Source organism: Mus caroli, chromosome 2 (genome assembly GCF_900094665.2).
Source record: "Mus caroli chromosome 2, CAROLI_EIJ_v1.1, whole genome shotgun sequence".
In the NCBI taxonomy this organism is placed as follows: Eukaryota; Metazoa; Chordata; class Mammalia; order Rodentia; family Muridae; genus Mus; species Mus caroli.
The window spans coordinates 105,442,335-105,461,459 of NC_034571.1; the positions used below are offsets into that span (position 1 = coordinate 105,442,335).

Sequence of the window (19,125 nt, forward strand, 5' to 3'; positions counted from 1 at the left end):
GAACTCACTTTGTAGACCAGGCTGGCCTCGAACTCAGAAATCCACCTGCCTCTGCCTCCCGAGTGCTGGGATTAAAGGCGTGCGCCACCACGCCTGGCTGATTTTAATATTTTCAACTGTTAATTTTCAACAAATAGAATAATTATTTTTAAGATATATTTTGTGGTTATGTCTCACTTTTCCTTTCTGATTTTATTAATTTTGGATACTGTCTCTGTGCCCTCTGGTTAGTCTGACTAAGGGTTTATCTATCTTGTTGATTTTCTCAAAGAATCAGCTCCTGGTTTTGTTGATTCTTTGTATAGTTCTTTTTGTTTCTACTTGATTGATTTCAGCTCCAAGTTGATTATTTCCTGCTGTCTACTCCTCTCGGGTTTATTTGCTTCTTTTTGTTCTAGAGCTTTCAGGTGTGCTGTGAAGCTGGTGGTGTGTGCTCTCTCTAGTTTCTTTTTGGAGGCACTCAGAGCTATGAGTTTTCCCCTTAGCACTGCTTTCATTGTGTCTCATAAGTTTTGGTATGATGTGTCTTCATTTTCATTAAATTCTAAAAAGCCTTTAATTTTTTTCTTTATTCCTTCCTTGACCAAGTTATCATTGAGTAGAGCATTGTTCAGCTTCCACGTGTATGTGTGCTTTCCATTGTTTTTGTTGGTATTTAAGACCTACCTTAGTCTGAGGTGATCTGATAGAGTGCATGGGATTATTTTAGTTTTCTTGTATCTGTTGAAGCCTGTTTTGTGATCAATTATATGATCAATTTTGGAGAAGGTACCATGGGGTACTGAGAAGAAGGTATATTCTTTTGCTTTAGGATGAAATGTTCTATAAATATCTGTTAGATTAATTTGGTTCATAACGTCTCTAGTGCTAGTTCTTAAGCAGTTTTTAGATCTGGGTTGAGATAGAATCTCAGTAAGTTACCCACGCTGGCCTTGAACTGTCCATCTTCCTGCCTCAGCTTCCCATCCTATCATTTGGCTCATGGTCTGGTGCTTGTTCTGTTTAACTGCAGCTCTGTAGCTGTAGCTGAGGCTGAAATTTTCAACTTTATCCTACTCCCCGAGTCAAATTCTTGTAAGAGTTTGTGTAAATGCAGTATTATGTTTCCTTGGTCAATTAGCTGTTTCTATTGATGAGATGAATTCACTTGGTTGTCTTGGTAAATGCTAATGTCTTTATACAGCTGAGACATTGTACTTAGCCTCTGTGTGCTTTACTTGTTACACAGTTGAAATGTATAACCTTAATGTGCTTCATATGCCTAACCCAGATATTTTGATCCTTTAATCTAATTTTAATTAGTAGCATTCTCTTGACAGTACTTATTTGGGGCTGGAGAGATGGCTCAGAGGTGAAGAGCACTGACTGTTCTTCCAGAGGTCCTGAGTTCAATTCCCAGCAACCATATGGTGGCTCACAACCACCTGTAATGGAATCTGATGCCCTCTTCTGGTGTATCTGAAGACAGCGATGGTGCACTCACATACATAAATAATCTTAAAAAAAAAAAAATTTATCCAGGCAGTGGTAATGCACGCCTTTAATCCCAGAAGTTGGGAGGCAGAGACAGGCAGATTTCTGAGTTCCAGGACAGCCAGGGCTACACAGAGAAACCCTGTCTGGAAAAACAAACAAACAAACAAACAAAAAAATCTGTTCTTTACCAAATTGCAAAATCTAAAAAAGATATGGTTAATTACAAAAGATATGGTTAATTAAAAAAAGAGAGTCCTTACTTGATTTATATGTTCATACATGCAGATGACTCAGTAGAATTACGGGAGAACACCACTCATATCTGATGCTTTCTCCTTGCAGGAGATGGAGCAGTCAATGAATATGTTGAATTCCAACCATGAATTGCCTGATGTCTCTGAGTTTATGACAAGACTCTTCTCTTCAAAGTCCTCTGGCAAATCTAGTAGTGGCAGCAGTAAAACAGGCAAAAGCGGAGCTGGCAAAAGGAGGTAGTTGAGCCCCCGCTGCCATTGCACAAACTGGGCTACACCGGGTGGCATGGATGGAAAACCGTGTGAAGTGACTACTGTAAACCAAGTCATCCTGAGGTTGATCTCGTGCAACTGTTGTCTCTGTTAACTTCTTAACACATGTTTTGTACTTGGTACACAAGAAAACCCAGCTTTCATCCTTTGTATGAGGTCAATATTAATGTCACTGAATTAATTACAGTGTCCTATAGAGAATGACATTAATAAATTATATGAAGTACTATACATTATGTATATTAAAGAAGTCTTAATCCAGAGATAAAATTGTCTTCTGTTGTTCTTTATCTGAGCTCTTTTAAAAATACTGGCTTGGTAGAAGAACGCACACTGTTTTTATGTATATGGCCGTACATTTCAAAAGTCCCACCCTAGGACAGGTGCGGTGGCTCACACTTGGAATCCTAGCACTGAAATGGAAGGATTGCCTTGAGATTGAGGCCATCCCGGGATACAGAGTAAGACTTTTTCAAAAATAAAACCCTAAGACGTGCGCTCACAGTAAACATTCCCTGGTTGTAAAGCATGGCATGTTCCTGATGCAGTTCTCATCTTACCGTAGCACTTGTTGTAGAGTGTGGACATGTGGGTCAGCAGGTACCCATCACACAAGTCCTAGTTTCCGTCTTTCCGATTCACTTCACAATTACTGTCTGCTAGCTGTGTGCAGTGGTCTGTGATAAAGTACAAAGATGGATATCTCAGCATCTATCTCAGTAAGGCTGTGTAGGTAGGGAGATGGCAAAGCGGCCCAGCTAAGAAACAAGGCCTCCTGGCCTAAGGATGAGAAACCAGCCTTAGTGTCATATAGGGACACAGCTTAAAAAGTTTTCAAATCTCTCTTTTTGGAGTTCTTTTTGGAATGTTTTACAGCATGAGAACATCACATTTCAGTTTGGAGAGCTAAATTTACTTCAGTAAGTCATAAAAGGTTTTATACTTTTTCTTACAAGTTATTTTAATTCCAAAGAAGCTCTCAAGCCACAGTATCAGACAAGTCGAGGGCTTCCCTTCTCTCCTTCATGAAAGGACTCTGCATTGCTTTGTTAACATTAAATTGAAAGCACACATAAGGCTTGGTTCCAAACTCTTTCTCTTTTGCTTGTTTTTGAGACAAAGTCCTATTTTGGACCCCAGGCTAACCTGAAACTAATTACATAGCCCAGGTTAGCTTCAAATATGTGATAACTCTGCCTCAAGCTTCTAAATTCTGGGATTCCAAATGTGTGCCACATGATCGTCAATAAATGCTTAAGGAAGCAGACAAGTGTTAATAAGGTCCTTAAATGGGCCTGCATGGAAAAAGAAATATACAAGGTAAGATTGAAAGGCTGTACACGAATTAATCAGGTTGAAGCTGAGAAGGAGCAAGATGGATGACTTCTGAGTTGAGTTGTGTCTGTTGGGGGCAGGAAGTAGAGAGTGGGTGGCTTATGGAGGAACTGAACAAGTATAGCTAAAAGAAAGTACTCCCAGAGGTGGGACTGGTGACTGTAGAGGTTAGAAGATGCCTCCTGAATGCACTGCAAGCCTGAAATTACTTTGTCTCTTGGAGGACAAATTGTAGCAAAATCATAAAGGAACACCCTGGGTTAGGCCTGATAGTGTGGGCAGGTAAGGCTAGCTACTAAGCAGGCTGAGGCAGGAGGACCACAATTTCATGGCCTTCCTAGGCTAGACTGGCAATCATAGTAAGGGCAAGGCTAGGTTGGACATCTTAAGGAGACCTTGTCTCAAAACATTTTAAGAAGTTGGTGGAATGCTGGCCTAGCATGAGAGGTCCTGGATTCAATCCCTAAGACTGGATGTAGAGAAAGTCAGTCAGTCATGTATATCAAACTCCAGGACAGAGCGACTGCGCTCAGACCAACTTGTGCTTGAATCTTGAAACCTATTGGTTGCAGCCAATACCAAGTAACAAGGCAAGGTGGGGCTGAGGCTGCAGCTCAATGGTAGAGCACATCTATAACCTGCTGGGCCATAGTCTCGGGCTCCAGTGCCCAAATGACAATAAACAATTCAAAAAAGAAAAACTTCGAGATAATGTTAATTAGAAGAAAAACATAGGCCTCCCATTCCTTGCCCACTTCTGCCTCAGATTCAAATCTCCCATCCAAGTATTAACCAGGCCAGAGCCTGCTTAGCTTCTAAGATCAGATGAGATTGGGGACATTTAGGGTGGTATTGGCTATAGGCCTAGCTTTAAACCTTCGACAAGGCCCAGAAAAGGCCAGTAGCATAGAGACAGCTTTTCTTTATATCGTCTTTAAAATAGGTTGTAAAGAATATTCCTGGTAGATAGATAGCCCTTCTACCTATCCTGATAGCTCCCACCTTGACAGGCTTTCCTGTTTTCATTGCTTCAAGTTGTATGTCTATAAAGGCATGTTTGACTGTATGCATTTACTTTTGAAGGCATTCTTGCTGGATCTACAGGCAACTCTTCATCTCTGTAATGCTACCTGACATCTCTTGTGAGGAGCTGGTGGGGAAGTTGGTAGGTCTCTGCAGACACTAGGGCCAGCAAAGTGTTGTCGAGCCCTGTGAGGCAAGAAAGAAATCTGGCTTAACATGACTCATAGCTGATGTTGGTTCAAACTTGTAGAGTCTGACACCAGGCAGTTTATTTTAGGCATATTTAAGTATAGTACAATTTGGAAAAAAAGTTTCCTAGTGCAACACAATCCTGTGTGCACAATGAGGCATGACTACACCGAAACTCTTCTCAGATACAGGTCTGCTCTTCCATACAGTCATACAGATAGCGCAGAAGTCATCTCGACTATTAGCTACCTCTGGTCCTGGTTGTGGGAGCTTGGGGAAGCCCTGCCCATACAAATAATGCACCGGTCATTTAGACTATTAGCTACCTCAGGTCCTTCTTGTGGGAGCTCAGGGGAAGCCAGATATGGCCTGGTCCTACAGATAGCACAGGGGTTACCTAGGCTAGTAGCCACTTGCATCCCCAGCCTTCTTGGCAGAAAATAAGCTATACATCTTTTCTCTTGAAAAGACAACCCTGCATATTTAGCATTCCTGGCTTCTCCAGTGAGCAAAAGGACCTTTGTGTTATCCGGTTATCATAAAATAGAAAAGTGTGTCCAAAAAAAGAGAAGGATTGCAACATGGTGTGTTGGCATGTGGCATGTGAAGTAGGAACCAAATGCAGGGAAAGAAACAACTACTCCCAAGCGGGAGAAGTAGCTCAGTTGGTAGTGCTTCTGTAGCATGCAGAAAACCCCGAGTTCAGTCCTCAGCATCACGTGCAATCAGTGTGATGATGTGCACAAGTAATTCTACCAGTTTGCAGCGGGAGGCAGGAGGATCAGATGTTCAAAGTCATCCTCAGCTCCATAGAGAGTTCTAGACTTATCTGAGCTAGACATTCTGTCTTGCTTTTGATTGACAGGCTGTGGGCGGGAACATGGTGAGCGTGGCAGTCCACATGAGCCTCACCACCCTCCACTCATCCTTTCTTCTACCCTTTGCATCCAGGCCCAGACTCTGTTGATAGTTTTCTTTCTGTGCCAAAGAACAGTTGGAAAGAGATTTAGAAAAGGGAAATATTTGTATCTGGGAAGGAGCAGAGCCGTCAGCGACCTCTGGGGTGATTTTCCTTGAACTATTCGTTGTTCCATTATTCTGTTTGCCTATATCCCTGAAGGTTAGGGGACAGTATCAATTTCCTTCTGTACCCACAAGTCCATTGCATAAATCAGTAATTATTTGCTGGAAAAAAAAATAAGCAACCAAGCATAGGATAATCAGGTTGCCTGGTTGGTGACTCTTGAGTCTGAATTCCCAAGGACAGTAATCCTCTTATCCCCCTAAGTGGTTCTAGCTGCATCTAACAGAGATAGAAAGTGACAGATGCAGTCTCTTTCTGATCTATATTTAGTTGGAAGTAGGAGCTTTCCATGTCACTTGAGGCCTTATGAATTCATCTCTGAAGAGTCTAAGTGGCCAGATACTTTCTGTTCAAGGACTGCCAAATGCTACTTAATAGCACTGTAAGTTCAAATGAAATATGTTTATAGATGGTGCTGTGTGTGCAGGGAGGAACCAAACTTTACACTGCTAAGGCGGGTGGGAATTAATCCAGGCATTGTGTCAGTGCAGAGGCTCCTCAAAAGACTAAGAATAGAACTAACATACGAGGGCTGGAGAGATGGCTCAGCGATTAAGAGCCCTGACTGTTCTTGCAGAGGTCCAGAGTTCAGTTCCCAGCAACCACATGGTGGTGCAGAATCATCTGTAATGGTAATCCAATGCCCTCTTCTGGTGTGTCTGAAGAGAGTGACGGTGTACTCACATACATAAAATAAATAAATATTAAAAAACCCTAACAGGGCTGGTGAGATGGCTCAGCGGGTAAGAGCACTGACTGCTCTTCTGAAGTTCCTGAGTTCAAATCCCAGCAACCACATGGTGGCTCACAACCATCTGTAATGAGATCTGATGTCCTCTTCTGGTGTGTCTAAAGTCAGCTACAGTGTACTTACATATAATAATAAATAAATCTTTAAAAAAAAAACCCTAACATACGATTCAGCTACTCTTGTGCATATGCCCAAAGGAATCAAAGTGAGCATACAATAGAGACACCGCACCCCCATGTTTATTGTAGCACTATTCATATCAGCCAGGGTTTGAAATCAGTGGAGGAGTCTATCAATGGATGAAAGGATAAAGAAAATGTGCTATACATTCACAATGGCATTGGATCATCTACAAAGATGTGGTGGGCAGGAGAATGGATCAAACTAGGGATTGTCATGGTCAGCAAAATAAGCCAGACTCAGAAAAACAAAATGCTCATATCTTTTCCCATATACAGAATCTATATTAAATTAAAAAGATAGTGAGGGCAGAAGTGGGACTATTTGACAGGTAAGAAGGAGGCGGACAAGAGGCTATTAGAATAGATACTATTAAAATATATCATATATGAAAATATCACAAAATACATTGCTTTATACAATTAATATATGATAAGAATTTTAAAGTATGCACTTGTACACAATACAATTTCAAGAGTAGCTGCTAATATACTTTGCAGTCACCTCTACCTGGCAGAATTTTAGTAATCTTTCACTTATTTGTTTCCTAAGAAAGTATGTATTGTTACATCGACCATTGTCATTTAAAATATTGTGCATATAAAATAAAACTGAATATAATTTTATGTGTGTGTGTTCATGCATGTGCATGTCCAGGTCAGAATTGACATGGAGTTCCCTTTTCAATCTTTTTTTTTTTTTTTGAGACAGGGTTTCTCACTGCATTGGGAGCTTGCCAGTTTGGCTAGACTTGCTGGCCAGCAAGCCCTAGAGATCATCTTGTGTTCATCTCCTCAGTTCAGGATTATAGGTGCATATTTGCATTTAAGCGGGTGCTGGGGATCTTTGGATACTTGAGGACCACTAAAAGTGAGCACCAAGTCCTGTCTTGTGACCTTTGGACTAAGTGGATGCATTTGCATCATTCTGTGTTAAAGGTAAAGATGCCTCTTCTGTCTCCAAGGGCCTCGTGTAGATGCATACAAGGTAGTCATGATCCTAAAAGCTCTACCAAGGATCGGGGAAATAATGCTCTTGGGATGGCTGTTTTTAGCAGCAACATAAGAACGTCCTTGGAGGCATCTACTGGCTTGACACTTGTTTAAGATTCATGTTTTAAAAAACAACATGAGGACTTTTGGTAGATAGATTGCCACGAAGCATACTGATGTTAGGTAAGTATGGCTGATTGTTGGACACAATGAGCAAAAGCCAGATTCATTTTGCTTTGGCTTCCTTTGCCTAATTACTGATCACAGATGATTTTAAGGCTGTGTTCCCCACCCCCACACAGTAAGTCATGAATCACTAAGGGAGATGAGCACAGTCCCTTGGAGGATAATAATGAGTGTGCCTTCTCTGAGTTTAACATGCACATGAGTTGGTCTTTTGTTGGTTACCACTTACTGTCTCCATAGTAAGGTAACTTGTTCTACTGGATGTCTTCATAGCTTTCAGTAACAGTAGCTGCTGCAGGAGGGCACAGCCCATAGCTGCTTCTTTAGGACCCGTGTGTTTAGCTTCATGCAGAGCTCTTGAACCTAGTACCCAACAGAGAATTGCTTCATAGAGACACCCGAGTCCACACAGCTCTTTTTGTACATTGAGGGCCCAAGGGATGGATGGGTATTTGGGAAGTAATCACTGCTGATGAGTCAGAGCTTTAGAGAAAGTGGTGGATACTTTTTAAGACATCAAAATACAAGTAGATGCCCGATTTTTTAAAATGGGTGCAAACAGATGCTGGCGAGGATGTGGAGAAAGAGGAACACTCCTCCATTGTTGGTGGGATTGCAAACTTGTACAACCACTCTGGAAATCAGTCTGGCGGTTTCTCAGAAAATTGGGCATAGTACTACCGGAGCTGCTTGTGGACGTTGTACATCGTGGTGCGCACTAGGCTCCGCACCACGATGTACAACGTCCACAAGCAGCTATTAAAAACAATGAATTTATGAAATTCCTAGGCAAATGGATGGATCTGGAGGGTATCATCCTGAGTGAGATAGTCCAATCACAAAAGAACTCACATGATATGTATTCACTGATAAGTGGATATTAGCTCAGAAACGTAGAATACCCAAGATACAATGTGCAAAACACATGAAACTCAAGAAGAAAGAAGACCAAAGTGGGGACACTTCGCCCCTTCTTAGAATTGGGAACAAAACACCCATGGAAGGAGTTACAGAGACAAAGTTTGGAGCTGAGATGAAAAGATGGACCATCCATAGACTGCCCCACTCGGGGATCCATCCCATAATCAGCCACAAAACTCAGACAGTATTGCATATGCCAGCAAGATTTTGCTGAAAGGACCCTGTATAGCTGTCTCTTGTGAGGCTATGCCAGTGCCTGGCAATCACAGAAGTGGATGCTCACAGTCAGCTTTGGATGGAACACAGGGCCCCCAATGGAAGAGCTAGAGAAAGTACCCAAGGAGCTGAAGGAGTCTGCAACCCTATAGGTGGAACAACAATATAAACTAACCAGTACCCGCAGAGCTCGTGTCTCTAGCTGCATATGTATCAGAAGAAGGCCTAGTCGGCCATCATTGTGAAGAGAGGCCCCTTGGTTTTGCAAACTTTATATGCCTCAGTACAGGGGAACACCAGGCCCAAGAAGTGGGAGTGGGTGGGTAGGGAAGCAGCAGGGGTGGGGGTGGGGTATATGGGACTTTTGGGATAGCATTTGAATGTAAATGAAGAAATACCTAATAAAAAATTGGAAAAAGAAAAAAAAATGGGTGCAAACACTGAAGAAACGGCTAAAAGAAATTTTAAGGTTTTTTTGGGGGGGTTTTTTGGTTTTCATTTGTTTTGTTTGTGTGGCAGCAGAGGTGCAGACTGCAGGGTCTGGTTCTCTCCTTCCACCACATAGGCCCCAGGGATGGGACTCAGGTTTGGAGACAAGCAACTTTATCCACTGAGCCACCTTGTTGTTTGTTTTGTTAAAGAATAAAAGGAAGAAACAGAGACTATTACCTAGGCAATGATGGAATGGGATTTTAAAAAATGTTGGGCAGAGGGACACTTCTTTGAGTAAATCTGTTTATAGTTTTGATTTTTATAAACATTAGTATTTTACTTATTTAAAAAAATTAAATCAGGTTGGGGGTGGCTAATGGTTATTATCCCAGTACTCAGAAAGCTAAGACTGGAGAACTGTGAGTTCCAGGGGAGGAAAAGTGCAAAACCATTGTGGGACTGAATCTGTACATTATATCGTTGGCCAGGTGACTGCTTGCTTAGTATGCAGAAGGGCCTGGAAATGAAAGGCAAGGAAAAGCTGAGGCCCTCCCTCAGGTTAAAGGGTTCTAACCATGCCACGGCAGTGTTCTCTTTGGTCCTAGATTATCTCCTGAATGGGAAAAGAAATTCTTATAGTAAAGAGCATTTGTACAAAGTGTTGAAATTTGACTACAGTCTATAGACTACAGAACAACATTGTAGCCAGGGCAGTTCTCTGCTTTTTGAATTCCTGCAGTGGTTACATAAAGTAACTCTGTTCTTAAGAAACACAGTGAGACGGGAAGACAGCCTATTCTCAGAAAGCTGAGAAAAACATTGTGTGTATATTTTAAAAAAATGAGAGAGTGCCCATTAATGAGACAAATTTTTAATGCATTTGTAAAGTAGATGAAGGGTAAAAAGTTGTTTGTAGTGCTTATTCAGCTTTTATATAAGTTCAAAATTAACTTCAAATGAGTTTGTTCTTTTAAAAATGTGCTTCTGGCTCCATTCCTAACACAGTCACCCACTCATCTAGATTTTCTTAAATCAGCGGAGAGCTTGCATAATGTTGAACCTCACTGATGAACTGACAAGAGGAAGATGGCGATTAAAATCACTTACAGTGGTGGTGAAAGACGTGACAAAGTGGAGCTGTTGCATTTGGTGCAGGGTCTCTGTCTGAGAAGAAGAGTTGTGTTTCTAGGTCTGTCCCTATCCCTTGTGCTACAGGAGAAAGGAAGAATTTTAGCCATAGACTTTTAAAATCATCATTATTTAATCTTAATTTGGTCATTGGTAACTGAAATGGCAAATCACAGAAAGTAGCAAGATGTGTATTCCATAGTTTTACCCTATCTTAAAGGGGAAGGCCATGCAGAGCTGGGTAGGACCCTGATACAGATGGGTCCATCATGCTAACCAGAGAGCATTCTCCAGTTTTAACACTTTCCATGGAATCACTGTGTGGTTACATTTCTTGAGTATCCAGAACAACACAAGTACAGTATGCTTTCCTGTGATTTGGATATTTACAGTAAACAGCCATATACCCCAACCCAGGGGTTCAGGTACAGATTTAACAATTACAAAGAACGGACAGCATTATCCTCAAAGGACTCTCAGCAGAGGGCCAAAGCAGAGGCCCACTGATAAAGTGCTTTGTTTTGCCAAAACATGAATGGAAAACCAAGATTCTGGGACTTGTCACCAAATGCACAGCCAAGGAGAAACAAAGCACATTATTGACAGCATGAATCTATCATTCAACAGATAGCTAGTTAAAGCTGGAAAGAGTTCATCACAGACACAGTTCAGGACGCAGGGGCCCAGGCCTAGGGTCTGGTCAGCTTGTGCCCCACCCACTTCCCCAGGTCCTGTAGTTTACAATTGGATGTCTGCATTCAGAAGGATCCACTCAACAGCCTGACTCTAGGAAACCTTTGTTTTCTCCGGTAGTTTGGGGGTGTGCTTTGTCTATGCTAATGGGCATGAGGAGCCCTGTACACATGAATGCTTTCCAAAATCAAAGATAAAGATCAATTTCTCAAAAGATAAGTGAAAAGGGTTGGTTTTATGTGACAGTAGAGTGTTCCGTGTGTCTCGAGGAGCAAGACTCTCCCCATTCCAGTTCTGGGTAAGTTTGCTCTAACTGGCTTACCTCTCTATTGTGAAAGCCGAGTACCCAGCACAGCGTTAAAAATGCCATTTTCATGGAGAGATTTCAGATTCTGCCAGCAGCCAAGACTTTAAAGGAAAAGAATCAAGCATGTGTGGAGCTGGTAAAGCAGGTTTTTAAGTAAAGCCACACCCTTCTGGTATCATGTAGGCCTGGGAACCTCTGTCTCAGAGATTTGAGCCAATTAGTATTTCTACTAAGTTCTTGGCAGGTGTCAACCTGCTCTTCACCAGGGCTCCACAACTAGGTGCATCAAACATGTTTCTTCTCAACATCAGGACTCTGCAGGGATAGGACAGAGGGCCATCTGGACTAGCCTTGTCCTGTCCAAGAGTCTCCCATCCTGAAGCCTCCTTGGTATGTAACTCCATTCTTTTGGATCAAAGGAAGAACTCAGGTACACACCTGATTCTCAGGAAACCAGGTCAATTCTTTTTTCCATCATCTTAGAAAATGGGGTTAAAAGAGAGCTGGCTTCCATTGAGTGAAATGAAATCCAGATTTTTTTTTTTTTCTTTTTGAAATAGGATCGTGCTAGAGACAAAGCTGTCTCTACCACTCAAGTGCTGGGATTACAGGTATGTTCCACCACACCCAGATAAAGGGTAGAGAATCTTTTAACACAGCATCAAAAGATATCAGCAGATTTAGCTATAAAGTTTCCGGCAGGAGTTTCCACCTGTCAGTTGTTGGTGACCCATTGCCCGGTTTTACTCTGTATCTTTCGCTAACGTGACTTATTATTTCATAGCTTTACTTTTCTTGGACATGCATTATTTTCAGAATCATCAAAGAAGCATCTAAATTCACCTTTCCCCAGTCCCATCTCTTAAACTCAAACGCAGGGCTTCGAGCATGCCAGGTAAGCGCTTTCTCCTGAGCACCATTGCACTTCCAGTTGGTTTATAGAAAAATATTTGGATAGTTCAGTTAAATTCTGTTTTTAAGTAATTCCAGCATACAAATGTATGTTGGTAATTTTGTTTGTATATCATTATAACTTACACTTCGTTTTTAAAGCTGAAACTTACATTTAAAACATGTTTGCATTGGTGCTGTGGATTGAATCCAGTGCCAACTGCCTGCAAGGCAAGAATGACATCACTAGCAAGGCGGTGGTGGCACACGCCTTTAATCCCAGCACTTGGGAGGCAGAGACAGGTGGATTTCTGAGTTTGAGGCCAGCTTGGTCTAGAGTGAGTTCCAGGACAGCCAGGGCTATACAGAGAAACCCTGTCTCCAAAAACCAAAGGAGGTTGGGGGGGGGGAGAGAATGACATCACTGGACTCCCCATAGTGAAGTTTTCATGTTTAAGGACCATGGCCAGCTGCACTGAACCCTCAAGCGCACTCATAAGCTTCTCACTTTTGGGTGAATTTGGATAGGTCTCAACAAGGAAGTCATTTTTTTTTCAAATATAAAAGACCTATAAAGAAGAAGAAGAAGACATCCCCCTCCTGTTTGTCCAAGTAGCTCACCTATCCCACACAGGACAGTGACCTGTTTATGTCTGAATGTGAGTTAGGGTTCTGAGTGAGGGGGTTAGGGACTTAAAAGGCTCTTAAAGAAATTTAAAGGCATGGGAAGAATCCTATTTGTTTTCCACGTTTTGTGTTTGGTTTGTCTTGAGAAGAAATTAGAAAGCAACACCCTGAAAACAACATAAATGAACAAGCATTCAACATCCTGGAGAAAATCCTGGGCAGGACTATTATACAACTAGTTTCTCCTGAGAACACAATGTACTGAATAAGTGACTCCAAATGGACACCAGAAATGATACACAGTATTTGTTTAGCAAAATAGTTACCCCACTGGTAAGCATGAAAATAACTATGTGTGATAATGTATCATCATTATTAGCAGAATAAAGGCCCCTCTAGGAGACCAAGTGTACAAGTAAGCCAATGTTAGCATCCTTCTTGACTCAAGATACTGAGAGAATGATGGTTTGGGGAATCACCATGGTTTCAATGGGTACAGGAGTTGTCATAGTTACGAAAGGAAGAGGAAGAGCATTCTTTCTGTGTATGATCAGAAAAATATGCCACAGTACAATGCACATGATAGTGTGTAATAAATGCGGATGACATTACAAAGAGTGATATTCTTAGAAGCCAGTTGAATAACACTTTTATCTGGAGGTGCAACTGGCTTACATGCTCCTGATTCTTGCCTATATAAGAAAACTTCATATGGCCACATACATGCTGCACAACACTCTATGACAGAATGCAGCAGGGGAAGATTCCCATCTGGTCCCTGCTGTTCTTCACAGATCAATTCCTGAAGTTATTGTCCATGGTGACTGGAGTGTACTTCCAGAGAAGGGCCCTGAGTCTGTCTCTCTGATTCACCGGCAAATTCTCGAGGCATTGGGTGGCCTTGGTAATGGACAAGACTCGCATCACAGGCAGGTGCATGTGTGACTCTTTGTTTGACAACAGACCTTGCACCTTGACAAGCCTCCAGGGACTCAGAATGGCAGATGACATTCCTTTAACAAGCAAACCAGACTGTGATCATTGTTCTTTCTAGAGGAGTTGTTCAGGATTCAGGGTAGCTTGCTGTTGCCTTGCCAATACAATTTCTCTTCTACTTTTTTCTTTTTCCACCGGCAGAGAAGCAGCAGCTTAAAGGTCTTCCTGAAGGTTCTGTTGCAGAGAGCATAACAGATGGGGTTGATGGTGCTATTGACATAGCACAGCCAGTAACCCAAGTGCCACAGGGTGACAGGGACACACTTGTCACAGAAGGTGGAAACCAGGACCATGATGTTATAAGGAGTCCACGTGATGATGAAGGCCAGGAGAATGGCGCTCAAGGTCTGCGCTGCTTTCCTTTCTTTAACTAGGACCATTCTCTTTCGTTTGGTCATTTGATGGCTGAGGTGGGGATCCAGGCCTTTTGTTGAAGGGTCTTTGGACACTGGGAAGGAACAGGGCATGATTTTCACCTTATGACAGCCATTGTTCGTCTCCTGGGTCCCGTCAGCTTTTACCACCAATCGGAACTTATAAGCAACACACTTCTGACTCTTGAGTCTGTGAGCAGCACCTGGAGACAGGAAGTACTTGGGAGTGTCATAGTCATTGTTTTCAGTCCGAGGGCTCACAAACGTTTCCTTGGTCTCTTGGGTATTGAATTCCTTCCCCGGACTTTCCTTGGCCTCATTCTTGTAGACCACTTGAAAGACAGGGTCAGTGGTGGCCTTGGCTTCGTCCTCTGAAGAGGGGCAGCTGCTACAGTTGGTAACTTGCTCAGCCTTTTCCCAGTCAGCACTTAGGTCAGTGGCCTGGGTTGGCTTTCCTGTTGTTGAGGTGCTTCTACGGGAGGATGACCAGGAGGCCTGGTTCCTTTCTCTCTGGGCCAGGCTGGGTCTAGGGCAGCTAAAGAAAGATCTGAGCAGGGTCCTGTGAGCCGGTTTTCTCTTCTTGACTTCTGCCACAGAATCGGAACCTTGGAGGTCAGCCAGGTCCTTGGTTCGCTTCTCTGTTTCCCGGTAGATCCGGCAGTAGAGTATGGTCATGACGGAGACAGGGATGTAGAAAGCAGCAATGGCGGTCCCAAAAGTGATGGTGGGCTCAGAGAGGAACTGGATCTGGCACTCATCAGGTGGTACTGTCCGCTTCCCGACCAAGTACTGCCAGCAGAGGATGGCTGGCGCCCAGAGGATGAAGGAGACCAGCCATGCCAAGCCGATCATGATGCCAGCCCTTTTTGGGGTACGCTTGGCTCGGTATGTCAGTGGTCTTGTGATGGAAAAGTAACGGTCAAAGCTAATCACCAGAAGGTTCATGACAGAAGCGTTGCTGGCTACATAGTCAAGTGCAAGCCAAAGGTCACAGGCCAGACTCCCGAGAACCCAGCGTCCCATGAGGATGTAGGTCGTGTAGAGGTTCATGGAGAAGATCCCAATGATGAGGTCTGCACAGGCCAAGCTGAGCAGGTAATAGTTGTTAACTGTCTTGAGCTGACTGTTGACTTTGAAGGAGATCATGACCAAGACATTGCCGACAATGGTCATCAGACTGACCACAGCGGTCACAGCTGCAATAGTAATGACTTCCCACAGTCCATGGCGTTCCAAAGCCTGGTGATTTGCCGGGGTGCCGTTGACAGTGGTTTCATTGTGATAAGACTCCCCTTCCATCCTGGCTCAAGAAATTACACCCAGATTTGGTCCAAGGTTTGGAGCTACTCTCTGTTTGGCCTCCCCTCTTCTTGGCCAGTATCTGGAAGAGACACAAACAGGTCAGTTCTGCTCATCACACACACTTCTGCATGGTTTTCTTTTTCATTCAGGGCTCATCATTGTTAACAAAATTATGAAGTGCACGTAGAACAAGATGCTGAATTGTTGGACCTTTTTCCCCACTGAAGAGATTAATTATTAAAACTATTCATAGTGTTGAAATACTTAAGGTAAGTATGAGGTAGAAGGCAAAATAAAATTTGGATAACATTCTAGAAATATATCTGTACACATCATTGCATTGGATGACAGTATAGTAATATATGTATATAACTTTATCGTTGCAAAATTCTTCTGCCTAATGAATTTTGGACTTTGACTATAAAAGTTCAATTACATGTTTTTCAATGAAAAATTCTGACATTTTTACACACGTAACAAATGAATTTTGTCTTCCTGCCTCATTGCCCTCTCTCATTCCCTGCTTCTCCCACTGAAACCATTCTTCTTCCATAGAAATTTCTAGGCCATCAGTAGTAACATTTTTATCAGGGCTATTCTTTTTAAAATGTATTAGTTCTTCGAGAATTCCATATGTTGTATTTTGAGCATATACACCTCCCCCAAACCCTTCTAGACCCACCCCTTCTTACCCACCCAACTTTGTGTCTTTTACTTTTTTTGTTTTGTTTTGTTTTGTTTTTTGTTTTGTTTTTTTTCGAGACAGGGTTTCTCTGTATAGCCCTGGCCGTCCCGGAACTCACGTCCCGGAACTCACTTTGTTGACCAGGCTTGTCCTTGAACTCAGAAATTCGCCTCCCTCTGCCTCCCAAGTGCTGGAATTAAAGGCATGTGCCACAGGCCTGGCTTTTACTTTTTTTTTTTTTTTAAACTGTATAATCCTTTTGCTTTTTTTAACAGCCCTCAATGCCTGAGCATCTTTCATATGTGTGAAACTGCTGCCCTCTTGTGGCAATTTTATAAAAGGGAGAAAGAAAAGAAAAAATAGAATTGCTTAAAAGGAAGGGAGGGGGAGGTTAGAGGGGGAAGGAGGGGTGGAGGGCAGGAATGGGGGTAGGGTGGGGGATAAAAGTGGAGTTGTGGGAGGGGGGAAGGTGAGTGTGAGTGTGACAGACTTGAATTTGGGACACATAAACTGGACATGAACACCAGAGGTAGCAACCAGAAGCAGTAGGCTTAAAACACAAGTGCTCACAGTGGGTTAAATATCAAGAAGAACTCCAGAACTCCTGTCGAAGGAATGTGCGAAGAAACAAAGGTTTAGGTGGCTCTTATTAAGTAACCTGTATTTAATTTCTTTTGACTGATAAAGAAGAAATGCAGTCCAAGGTTCATTTCATTGAAGAGATGACTTCTCATGGTGTCTGAAGCGATAATGTTAGGAGCAGGATTTTAACTGACTGGCTTTAAAAATGGTGTTTATTAGTGTACTAAGTGCCTTGGAGCATAAAAGAGATGTGCCAGCACATGAATCGAGAGGCTTACTATTACTCGGCTTTATCAACCATCCAGGAAGAAAGTTGGGCCTTCAGGGATAGAAAGGCCTATTCCTGAGGATATTAAATGGTTGCACTGTCGTTGAGCACAGGAAAGCCGGTGAGACAGTTTAAATTCGAGGACTAGACAGGGAGTCATTGGATATGTGTGTGTGTGTGTGTGTGTGTGAGAGAGAGAGAGAGCGCTTTTCTCCCAGTTCTGGGGNGGGGGNGGGGGNGGGGGGCTCCTTTTCCTTCTGTCTTATGCAGTATTCTCAGACTTCTGGAAACTTACCATTTTTCTATGTGTGCCATGTCATAAAAAGTCTCGGAAATACTGCTGTAGATAGATTTATGGGAAAATCGGAAAGTCCAGAATTCCTTGGCAGCCAACTCTTTCCAAAAGAAGTAAAAACAAAGATTCTATATTCATCTTTGCACTCCTAATGAACACGTGTTTTTCTGTATGCAACAGGAGGAGAATGTCTTGAGGAGACAGCAATCCACTGCTTCATGTAAGGCTGATTGATCTAGGAAGATTAGGACTGATGCTTGAGCCTGGTTTTAGTTCCAAGGAGATCAGAATGTATCTTGTTAAATCGTGTGGGCTGTGGTGGTCAGAAAGCTGTGTGGAGCATGGGAAAGAGGGACGAGGACAAGAGTGATTACGTGTGCATGGGTGTCTGTGCACCGTGTTTGTGCAGGCATGGAGTGCCCTTTGGAGGCTAGAAGTGGGAGTCGAGTCTCCTAGGAATGGAGTTGCAGACAGTTGTGAGCCACCGTGTGAATGCTAGGAATTGAATCCTGGCCTTCATGCAGAGCTGCGAGTGCTTTTTAAGTGCTGAGCCATCTGTCTAGTCTGGCCTTTTCTTATTTTTAAAGAAAAGTGGAAATAAACCACATTTTCATGCTAATGAGAATGGCACATTAGAAGATAAAACTGATACATGGGAGAACATGCTAGAGTTTCTGGTCTCCAGATAAGTGAGCTGGCATGGGGCCTAAAGTGACAACAGAAGTAACTGCCTGGGACTGGAACTGAGGTCCAACAATAGTATCCCAAGGGAAGGTGGAGTGTAAGCGTACGGATCCCAGCTGCTGTGTGCATTATCTTCTCATAATGTCTGTTACAGAAAACCTGGTCAACAGCTTAGAGTGTGGAGGGCAGTAGAAATTTGCAGTGTATATTTTAGGGATGGCCCCATCAATTTTGAGTTCTCTAAGCCTGATCCCTTGAAGCTCTTTAACAAATTCCATTAGAGTCTCATGGGCTTTGATCGTTCTATCACCTCTAGAATAAAATGGGCAGTAACTTGGGACTTACAGCATAGGTCTTGCCAGAATCCCTCTGTGTTCTGTGAGTACCCCTAAGTAGTAGATGCAGATGTTTAAAATTCATAACAAGTGGAACGCCAGACCTGGTGATGCAGGCCTAAGAGCTAATCCTAAGAAGGATGGACAATTCACGGCCTGCCTGGACTCCAGAGTTAGGAAAAGGCCAATTTATTGAGATGCTGGTTCAAAAGAAAAAGGAAAAAGAGCAGATTTCTTTCTAAGAAGTCCTACCAATGTTTTCCATTCTTCTTTTTCACACATCAAGTATAAGAAGGCAGCTGAACTATTTTAAAAGTTGGCCTGATTACAGAAAATTCAGAAAGATGTGTTTGCTGTATGAGACTTATATTTGTAGGGGGTCAATGCTTTGTTTTAGAACTGTCACAAACAGCCAGGATGTGGTGGTGTATGACTTTAATTCCAGCACTTGGGACACAGAGGCAGGTGGATCTCTGTGAGTTCAGAGCCAGCCTGGTCTATCTAGTGAGGCTCTCCGCCAGTCAAGGCTACATACTGAGACCCATTTCTTCTTTCTTTCTTTTCTTTCTTTCTTTCTTTCTTTCTTTCTTTCTTTCTTTCTTTCTTTCTTTCTTTCTTTCTTTCTTTCTTTCTCTCCTTTCTTTCT

General features: G+C 42.6%; 2 protein-coding genes across 2 annotated transcripts in view; one reads left to right on the plus strand and one right to left on the minus strand.

Annotated features, from left to right (window-relative positions):
• Emc7 (ER membrane protein complex subunit 7) overlaps window positions 1–2,269 on the plus strand; it is a 12,791-nt gene extending 10,522 nt beyond the window's left edge. The window contains exon 5 of the mRNA XM_021152826.1: window positions 1,819–2,269. Within this exon, the coding sequence (XP_021008485.1) occupies window positions 1,819–1,971 (153 nt within the window). The 3' untranslated portion in view covers window positions 1,972–2,269. The remainder of the gene's footprint in view (window positions 1–1,818) is intronic.
• Window positions 2,270–13,811: 11,542 nt separating this feature from the next.
• Window positions 13,812–19,125, minus strand: part of Chrm5 (cholinergic receptor muscarinic 5) — a 52,381-nt gene continuing 47,067 nt past the window's right edge. The window contains exon 2 of the mRNA XM_021156266.2: window positions 13,812–15,709. Coding sequence (XP_021011925.1) covers window positions 14,029–15,627 — 1,599 coding nt within the window. The 5' untranslated portion in view covers window positions 15,628–15,709 and the 3' untranslated portion in view covers window positions 13,812–14,028. The remainder of the gene's footprint in view (window positions 15,710–19,125) is intronic.